At 38.5% G+C, this 9,819-nt stretch overlaps 1 protein-coding gene across 1 annotated transcript; it reads left to right on the top strand.

Moving 5' to 3' along the window:
* The first annotated feature begins 216 nt into the window (after positions 1-216).
* LOC129238492 (uncharacterized) lies at positions 217-9,535 on the top strand. The gene is made up of 11 exons (XM_054873523.1): positions 217-1,047; positions 1,110-1,335; positions 1,401-1,822; positions 1,902-2,053; positions 2,125-2,341; positions 5,428-5,589; positions 5,647-5,835; positions 5,905-6,357; positions 6,424-6,807; positions 8,760-8,983; positions 9,056-9,535. Exons 1-11 carry the CDS (start codon positions 217-219, stop codon positions 9,234-9,236), a joined length of 3,441 nt encoding a protein of 1,146 aa, XP_054729498.1. The 3' UTR covers positions 9,237-9,535.
* Positions 9,536-9,819: the final 284 nt, after the last annotated feature.

Here is a 9,819-nt window from a genome sequence, read left to right on the forward strand (position 1 = left end):
AATTTTAGGTTGAACTGCTTTTTTCTATAATTTTCCAGGTGTTGTGAATGTATTTACTTGCAATTAACAAAATTACCATAACTACGAATGTTGCTAAGCTGCTTAGTAGTTCCTTCGCTTTATTGACTAAACATTTTTACATAACATCAAGTGAGTTGCCCGCAGAGGTGGCACAGTTTTCGTTTAGTTTAGTCTACTCGGAAAAACAAAAATCGCATGAAATTCTTTCTGAAAAGATGTTTGCGCAAGAAGCCAGAGGAAATGAAACCAGGCGCCATACTGGACGCCGTCATTTCGCAATCCTCACCAACGGCCAACAAATGTCTACTCTACAAACTGGCGGACTACAAGCGTGGTGGCGACCTTATTGACGCACTCAATACCGGCGGTTTAATCGCCGTCGAACAATTGATACGCGAACAGTTTGGCATTTTCATGTACAACGATGGCAAAGGTCAGGTGATCAATCGCGCTGAGTTTCTACGTTGGAAATATCGCGACCACACTGAGGTAACCATACCGATTGAGGCTTCGCTCTCGCGTCACGATCCACTCGGCAAGTGGGAGGACCACAAGGCATGCTGGCAAATGCAATTTCGTGGCGCACTCGGTGAAAGTCTACTACACGTACTCATCATTTGTGATTCGAAGATACACACGAAGCTGGCGCGTGTGCTGATACGTGTCTTCCCCAATCTGGCACAGGATGTGATGGAAGGTGAGGAATATTTGGGTGCCAGCGCGCTACATTTGGCTATTGCCTATAGCAACAATGAGCTGGTGGCCGATCTGATAGAGGCGGGTGCAGATATAAATCAGCGTGCCGTGGGTAGTTTCTTTTTACCACGCGATCAACAGCGTCGCAATCCCGCCAAGTCGACAGATTATGAGGGACTGGCATATTTGGGTGAGTATCCGCTAGCGTGGGCGGCTTGCTGTGCCAACGAGAGTGTGTACAATTTGTTGTTGGACTGTGGCGCTGATCCGGATGCGCAGGATTCCTTTGGCAATATGATACTGCATATGGTAGTAGTGTGTGATAAGCTGGTGAGTGCGGCGGTGACTACTCGGAGTAGTGCCTCGAAATTATTTAAGCTTATTTTTGGTAGGATATGTTCGGCTATGCTTTGCGTCATCCAAAAACGCCAGCTAAAAATGGCATCGCGAATCATGGTGGTCTAACACCACTCACGCTATCTTGCAAATTGGGGCGCGCTGAGGTATTTCGCGAGATGTTAGAGCTGTCAGCGCGTGAGTTTTGGCGGTACAGCAACATCACCTGCTCTGGGTATCCGCTCAATGCCTTGGATACTTTGCTGCCGGACGGACGTACTAGTAAGTAGACGGAGCTATTTTAGGACTCTTGTCCGTAACACCTTTAAACCTTTTACTATCATCAGATTGGAACTCGGCGCTCTTCATCATTCTGAATGGCACCAAAGAAGAGCATTTGGATATGTTAGATGGCGGCATAATACAACGTTTGCTAGAGGAGAAGTGGAAGACATTTGCACAGAACCAATTCTTAAAACGTCTACTCATTCTAGTTACACATTTGGTTTGCCTTTCAATCTCGGTTTACATGCGGCCAGCTCATGTAGCGGATGACGATGAAGACGAAGAAGCGCCGACGAATGGAAATACAAAAGGCTCAAAGACCGTTGAGCTCGCTGAGGAGGGTGCAGACGATGACTACGATGTGCAGACAATAGTGCGATATTGTGCTGAGTTTGGTACCATCACGGGAGTGCTGAGCTACGTTATCTTCCAGCAGGGTGATGAAATTAAAAATCAAGGCTTGCCGGCATTTCTAAAGCAATTGGTAGGCTACTTGCAATTTAGCTTCATAAACTCTTTAATAAACTTAGATTTTCTTTCTTCCCTGCCTAAAATTTCTGCAGACCCATGCTCCGGCTAAGGCTATATTTTTAGTTTCCAATCTGCTAATACTTGCCTGCATACCTTGTCGCCTGATGGGCGATACGGATGCCGAGGAGGCTATACTCATATTTGCTGTGCCAGGCAGTTGGTTTTTACTGATGTTCTTTGCTGGGTGAGTGCGGCTAAGAAGCCATCTTCTAGCGTAAAGGTTTGTTGAATATTTTTTTCTTACTGTCTCCTTAGAGCTATTCGCCTCACTGGTCCTTTCGTCACAATGATCTACTCTATGATTACGGGCGATATGTTCACTTTTGGCATTATATACTGCATTGTATTGTGCGGGTTTTCCCAGGCCTTCTACTTTCTTTACAAGGGACATCCACAGATTCAGTCGACTATGTTTAACACTTTTCCAAGCACATGGATGGCATTATTTCAAACCACGTTGGGAGATTATAATGTAAGTTTTTGATAAATCTGGTTTTCATGAAAAATAAAAAAAGGGAAGAGGCATCCCTTATGTCAAGATGGCGCAGGGCAAAGAAAATATGGAATTAGCCAGTAGGAGATCGCGAGTGCTTTATTCTCGTTATATCGTAAAAAAGTCTGATAAAACATGGACGACCTTCGAATGTGTTCGAAAGAGAAATGAAGAAAATAATGAATGAAGGGTTAAGGAAATCACTCTAAAATCGGATGGGTACCTAAACAAATGCGTATAAAGTATAGCTGAACTCGCCCAAAGAATTGGGCTGAGAAAAATTATTTATTTTATTTAACAAAGTGTCATTGTTTCAGTGTTCTCAAATTGTCGTGTATATATCAAACTGGGCCCAGTTTAAAAAGTGATCCTTCGAGTATAAAAGGAGGTATATGAAAGCACCTCGAGGAAATTTGTCAAATTCAGATATCTTTTGCAAATAGATCCATACGAGTGATTCCATGTCAAGCGATGCAAGTATTTTGGACATTTTAGTGGACTCATCTAAATTGTTTTGTTTATAGGCTTAAGTATAATGAGAATTAAATTAAGAAATTTTGAAAAATAATTATTATATTTTCGTATAATTTGTTTATATATTTTTTATATTTATTCTTTGTCTTTGTTTTATAAGTTTGTTTTTCATATTTTAGAATTTAGGTGGATAGTTTCTTTAATTTCGTCTATTATAATATTGGGATTCTTACAACCTTTCGAGTTATATTTGATCGATGTGTAAATGGAGGCAATTTACGAGCAGTAGTTTGAACTCATGTTTAACTGATTCACTGTACGTATTTAAATATAACTAGAAATGTTAAGGGAGTCCCACAATGGATCTTTCAGGGATCGCTGTATAATTTTAGCTCTTTTTAAAAATATAAAAAAAACGGAGGTGTTTTTCCCAACAAAGAGACAAAAAAATTGTCTTCCCCAAAATTTTAAAAATATCAACAAAATTGATAGTTTTTTCAAAATTAATTGTTTTTTTATAATTTATGTACAACATTAATAACTTTCTAATTACAAGAAGAAGAAGAATATCCCACCATCAACCAACTGATTGGACCTTATCAGTGTGGCTTTAGACCTGGAAAGTTTACCATGGCCCAATATTTACAATACGCCAAGTCTTGGAAAAGATTGATAGAATTCCTTACGAGTTCTTAAAAAATGCTCCCGATACTTTCATTACGTCTATGGCAAGTGCTTACACAAATCTTCACGGAAAATGCAAAGTAGACTAGGGCTTTAGATCCAGCGTAGTTTTTCCTATCTTCAAAACAGGAGATCCTGCCCTAGTAGGAAACTACAGAGGAATTTCATTCATGAACTGCATTGCTAAAGTTATGATGGGCATAATTAACGAATGAATAACCTCTTGGACTGAAAGGAACAGTATCTTAACAAGTAACAAACGAGCATCAAGCCGGCTTCAGAATTACTCCACAGTCGACAATATATTCAATTATGCCGCTATTGTCCATTTAAAAGAAGAAAAGAAGAAAGCTTACGCGTATTTTGTCGACTTTAATGCGGCTTTTGATAGAGTTTCAAGAAACGCCTTGATATATAAGCTACACCATATTGGTCTTGCAACGAAACTAATGAAAAGTTCATAGAGAATATATACAGTGATACAAAAATAATTGTATGGAATGGCTCAGAAATTTCAGATTCAAACAAACTCAGGCGTCAAACAGGGATGCTTATTGTCGCCAATACTATTTGCTCTTTACATAAACAGCTTACATGAAAGCTTAGAAGGAGGATTAAATATATATATATATATATATATATATATATATATAATTGGCGCGTACACCCGTTTTGGGTGTTTGGGCGAGCTCCTCCTCCTATTTGTGATGTGCGCCGTGATGTTGTTCCACAAATGGAAGGACCTGCAGTTTTAAGCCGACTCCGAATGGCAGATAGGGGCGACCGCTATTAGAAAAATGTTTTTCTTTAATTTTCATGTTTCACCGAGATTAAACCTACTAGTAAGATATATAAGAAATTTGAAATTTGCTAATATTAAGAGAATACAGAAAAGTATTTTTCGGAAAGTTTATCTTAAATGATTCACAGCTGATTGAGGTTCTCAATGGGGAAAACGATCATTGGGATAAACTTTTGCGTTTCATTAAATATGCCTCTAGATACAGAGATTACTTAATAAAAGAGTTTAACTGGTTTTAAAAACCGGAAACCGAAAAATAAATCGACAGACCGCTCATGCCATTGTCGTTAAATTATTGTAAATATTTATTTTTCTTAATATTACAATAAGTAAATTTCAAATTTTGTATGTCTTATGTACTTTCATTTGCAATAAATACTAATAACTTTCTGTCCAAAATAACATTTTTATAATTTATGATTTAATATATTTTTTTTTTACATAACGATATTGAAGAATTACTTAGTTTTCTTCTAAAATTATTTTTTTTATAATTTTTGTAGATATCAATTGGGTTTTTTTTTCAAAATAATATTTTTTTATATATTAATTTCTGTATTAATGTATTTTTTCACAAAATATCTTTTTGTTTTTTATAATTTACGAATCAATTCGATTTTTTATAAAATAAGTTTTTTTTCTTATTTCTATACTATTTTTTTTTGTGTAATTTTTGAAATAATTACTTTCTTCCAAAATGATATTTTCATAATTTATGTATCACTATATTTTTTTTTTTTAATATTTTTAATATTATTAATATATTTTTGTTACAAACCTTTTTTTTTGATAAATAATGAATTAATTATTTTTTTTCAAAAATACTTGTTTTTATAATTTATGTTGGTATTAATGAATTTTCTTTCCGAAATAATTCTTTTATAATTTATGAGTTAACTGATTTTGTTCCGAATTTTTTTTTTTTTAAGTTGCAGTAGTTATATTTTATCTTTTCTACGTATTTGAATATATTTAATAAAATAAAATACAATTTTTAGAAAGAATATTTTAATCTAAATATTCAAAAAAAACATTATAAAAGTTTGAAAAAGAACCGAAGATATTCAATCAGTGGTGCATACATCTATTTTTCTCTTATGAATAGTACCCCGATTTGAACAATACCACATATCCGAACTTGTCAAAGACGGTGTTTGTAATCTTCATGATATTTGTGCCCATACTTTTGCTGAATATGTTAATCGCCATGATGGGCAACACCTATGCCCAAGTCATCGAACGGTCCGAAAAGGAGTGGATGAAGCAGGTAACAATCGTCGCTACCCAAACAGGATCAATTTTATAGTTGAATGAGTTTTTGCAGTGGGCAAAAATCGTAGTGACATTGGAACGCGCGGTGCCACAAGCCGATGCTAAAAATTATCTCGAGGCCTATTCAATACCATTGGGACCGATTGACGATTCTGGCTATGAAGTGCGTGGAGTAATGGTGATCAAAAGCAAGGCAAAGACCAGAGCCAAGCAACGCAAGGGCGCTGTATCGAATTGGAAAGTGAGAGGCACTAATTTTCGGATAGTTTTATCTTTTACACAAATACATAAACTTTTCTTGATGTTCCAGCGCGTTGGGCGCGTAACATTGAATGCACTGAAAAAGCGCGGCATGACGGGTGAGCAAATGCGTCGCTTGATGTGGGGACGTGCCTCAATTTCCAGTCCCATCAAGATAACCAAAAAGAAGCTTAAAGATCCTTATAACTTGAATCCGCAAAATGATCTGACAAGCGCAATGGATATGCTATCATTCGCCAATGATCCAGCATCCAGTGCAGCCATTGAGCTACGCACTTCTCTGTCCGGCTCTGGCGCTGACGGTAAACTAACAGAACAGCAGCAGCAGCAGCAGAAAAATCAGCCACCTGCACCAGACCCCCTACGTGATTTAATCTTTCTTGCCGATCGTCGTCCAGAAATGCATGATCCACAATATTTTGTTGGATTGCAACAGTTGGCAAATCAAGCCTTGGATTTGGTGGAGCAGACAATGGGAATGCATCCAATAACAACGCCAACCGTTAATGCGTTGCTGTTGTCAGCTGCAACTGACACAACAGCAATTGTAACGATGGAGATGACAGAGGCAATGGACAACATGGGCACTACAACTGCATCAACAGTTCCGACTACAACAACTGCAATAACGAGTGCGGCTGCAGCCGCAGTGGCTGCTCCTACTGAGGATTTGGTCACTCCACTGGGCGCAAATTTGTCTACGCTATTCCAGGATCCAAAAGATATTGTTGATCCACAAAAGCTGCAAGATTTCCTGAAAATGCTCGCTGAGATCGATACTGAGGAGAGTGATGGTGGCGGTCGACCAATTTTGGGTAAATTATCACTTTCGCGGCGTACGAAGAGCGCGCTGTCGAAGGCTCAAATTAAAAAGGAGTCCATTGGCGGTAGTCCGAATAAGCTGATACCATCGGTGTGGTCTCATACCATACCACAGGCTGAAGAGGAGCCGGTGAGTATATTTTGGAGGTTGTCCAATGCGATTTATTTTAATAGATTCTGTGATTCGATTCTAACATCTAAAACTAACCACTTGTTGAACTCTCAGGCCGATATGTGAGACGATTTTTGATGGATTGTCGCAGTTTCAGAACTTTTAAATTTATCTCCGTCAGACAGTTGAGAAAATTGAAAAAAATTTTTCAAAACGAATATTTTGAAAATTTAAAATTCTTTAAAGTAACAAAAAGTTGAGAGATCCCGAAACTTAAAATGCACTTTAGTAAAGTTTCAAAATTAATATTTCAGGATGCGCAAAAGCTTTAAAAGCACTTAAAAGAGAAAAATTACTTGAAAGAAAAAGTTGAGAAAATAATGAAATTTACAGAGCACTTCAAAAGGGGGATTCGTGTACTCATTTTGGACTTTAAAATTAGGAATAATTTGACAGAAAATAATTCAGAAAAGTGAAGTGTCAAATTACTAATAATTTACAAATAACGTAAAGTGGAGGAATTTCTTCGAAACGAATGCTTGATAAAGCGCAAATACTTAAAGGGCACTTTGAAGTTAGGAATAGTTTATAGGCTCACTTTATTGGCCATATGAAAAAACAGTCGTATCCTACCTCCTACTGGGAATCTTTACATAAAACAAAACAGAGCTAAATTTTAGGCAAAGTTATTTAATCTCCTTCAAAATATTACTCGTCTAAAGCACACACATGTGCCAACGTTTAACCCGGTCCTCCATGCACTTCCGGTAGGCCGACGAAGGTATGGCCTTCAGCTCCTTCGTCGCATTCTCTTTGATCTCCTCTATCGACTGAAATCTCCTTCCACAAAGTGGTAACTTCAACTTGCGAATGAAAAAGGAGACGCACGGGGCCTTAGCAGGTGAATGCGGTGCTTGCACGATGGTAATTACTTGGTGTTTGGTCAAATAATCCAGCACAATTTGGGCTCGGTGCGATGGCGCGTTATAATCATGCAAAATCCAAGAATTGTTACCCACATTTCCGGCCGTTTGCGACGTACAGCATCTCTCAAACGCCTGAAAACGGTAAAATAATATTCTTTATTGACTGTCTGGCTTCCCACGCGGAGCGTCTGCCAAGTGATCAACCGAATCGGCTGGTGGGGGTAAATGATGGTTGGACCTTCCACTAGAAACCGGTCCCAGTTCGCTGGCAACAGCGGTGCAGTCAACATCGCTCCGCGCGTGAAAGCTGTTTTAAAAGTGTGTTAGGATTTTGCAGTGGCGAAAATGCAGCGATCGTTAGAGCAACGTTACTCGAGCAAATTTTGCATAAAGCTAAACAGTTTGTACCTGCAGGAAGCACTGTAAGCACGGCATTTTTCAAAGAAGTGCTCCTTCGGCTGAAAAACCGCATCGCCCGGGTTCTGCCCGACCTCGTCAACAATTGGACCCTTCATCACGACAATACCCCGGGGGTTCCGGTGCTTCTCCACCCAGCCCATACCTGTCCCTTCCGGACTTCTTCTTGTGCCCGCGCCTGAAAAGAAAGCTGAAGGGGAGGCGTTTCGACTCCATCGAGGCGATCCAAAAAACTGTGACAGCCGAATTGAACGCGATTCCGGCGGATGAGTTTTAAAAATGGTTTAAAAGGACCGCTACCAGCGGTGTACGCTCAAGGGTCCTATTTTGAACAATATTAGCTGTATAAGCCAAAAGGTTTAATAAAACTACTTAAAAAAAATAAGGCTCATTACTTTTCAATGAAACCCTGTATTACTTAAACTTTTGATTATTTTGATTTTATTGTCAGCACTTTTTTTAATTTTTTTATTATGTAAATGGTTATTAAATTGTCCGGAAATAATATGTCTCTACATCATCTCAGTCGTGTCTTATAAAATCTTGCCATTGCTTTAATGTATAGGACTTACGACCGTTCATTCCTGTACAAAAAGCGTCCATAATTATTGCCCTAACAAATTTTAGGAATTCAACTTCGAGGCTGCTCTGGCCGAAGAACACATACTCACCATCGAGCAGGAGCCTGAGGTAGAAACCGAAACAGGCAATGAACGAGACGATAGCGAAGATTGCCCAACAGCGGAAGAGGTGCATGCAACCATGAAACAATTCCACCTGCGTAAGCGTCAATACCAGCAGGACGACGCAGCACGGCGAGCAAAAAGTGCACGTATCAAACGCAAAAATAGGTCGCGATAATAAAAAGTTTGTGGTAAGAAAAAATATTCATTTAATTTTCCACCTTTCTATTTCATCTACAGAATTTCGCCTGAACAATCTAACGATGGCGATGAGGGTAGCGGCAAGTCAACGCACCCACGCGGTGCCTCAGCGCCAGGCCGCAAACATCCTGTGGACGAACGGCTGTCGCCTCCAGACCCACTGGAGCCGTGGAGTACGCGCGAATTGCAAAATATCAACAAAATATTAGCGCGAAAGTGAAAGAGAAAATAGTTAGGTTGTTTATTCAACGTTTTTGTATGGTTTAATTTTTGGTTTGCGAAGCTCACAAACGCCGTAGGTGTTATTATTTTTGCACGGTATGGAAATTGCAATTTTAGCTGCTATTATAAAAAGAAAATCTGTTAAAAATGCCTGCGCAAATATAACTGCACACATACATGCATAGATGGAAATAAAACCAAACTCTTATGTAGCTGCCACAGTTTATGCTACACTAAATTGCTGTTTTTTAAACCAACTCTCCTAAAATTTACTCACACAAGCAAATATAAAGAATGTATGTATGTGTGCATATGCAATACGTTTGTCGTGCGTTGTAGTTGTACTTCCAGTTAAAATTGTTGCGCCGAAAACTTTTTAATTAAATTTCTCTACACACACATACAAAAAAGTCTTAATTAAATTTCTTCTTAGCATTAAATGTGTTGTTGTCTTAGGATTTAACTTATAATGGGTGCTGATTTTCACGGCAATAAAACCTTTCCTGTTTTTTGAGTTTTCTCTCAATGGGTGTGTGATCGCAGACAAAACATCAAATTGCCAAAATAGCAGAAATAGTCGA

The sequence above is a fragment of the Anastrepha obliqua genome, chromosome 2 (genome assembly GCF_027943255.1).
Source record: "Anastrepha obliqua isolate idAnaObli1 chromosome 2, idAnaObli1_1.0, whole genome shotgun sequence".
NCBI classification, from domain to species: domain Eukaryota; kingdom Metazoa; phylum Arthropoda; class Insecta; order Diptera; family Tephritidae; genus Anastrepha; species Anastrepha obliqua.

Coding starts and splice junctions, on each gene's coding strand:
- LOC129238492 (XM_054873523.1), top strand. CDS start 217: ATGAAATTCTTTCTGAAAAGATGTTTGCGCAAGAAGCCAGAGGAAATG. Junction 1,336..1,400: donor GCTGCCGGACGGACGTACTA/GTAAGTAGACGG, acceptor TACTATCATCAG/ATTGGAACTCGGCGCTCTTC. Junction 6,358..6,423: donor ATCCAATAACAACGCCAACC/GTTAATGCGTTG, acceptor GAGATGACAGAG/GCAATGGACAACATGGGCAC.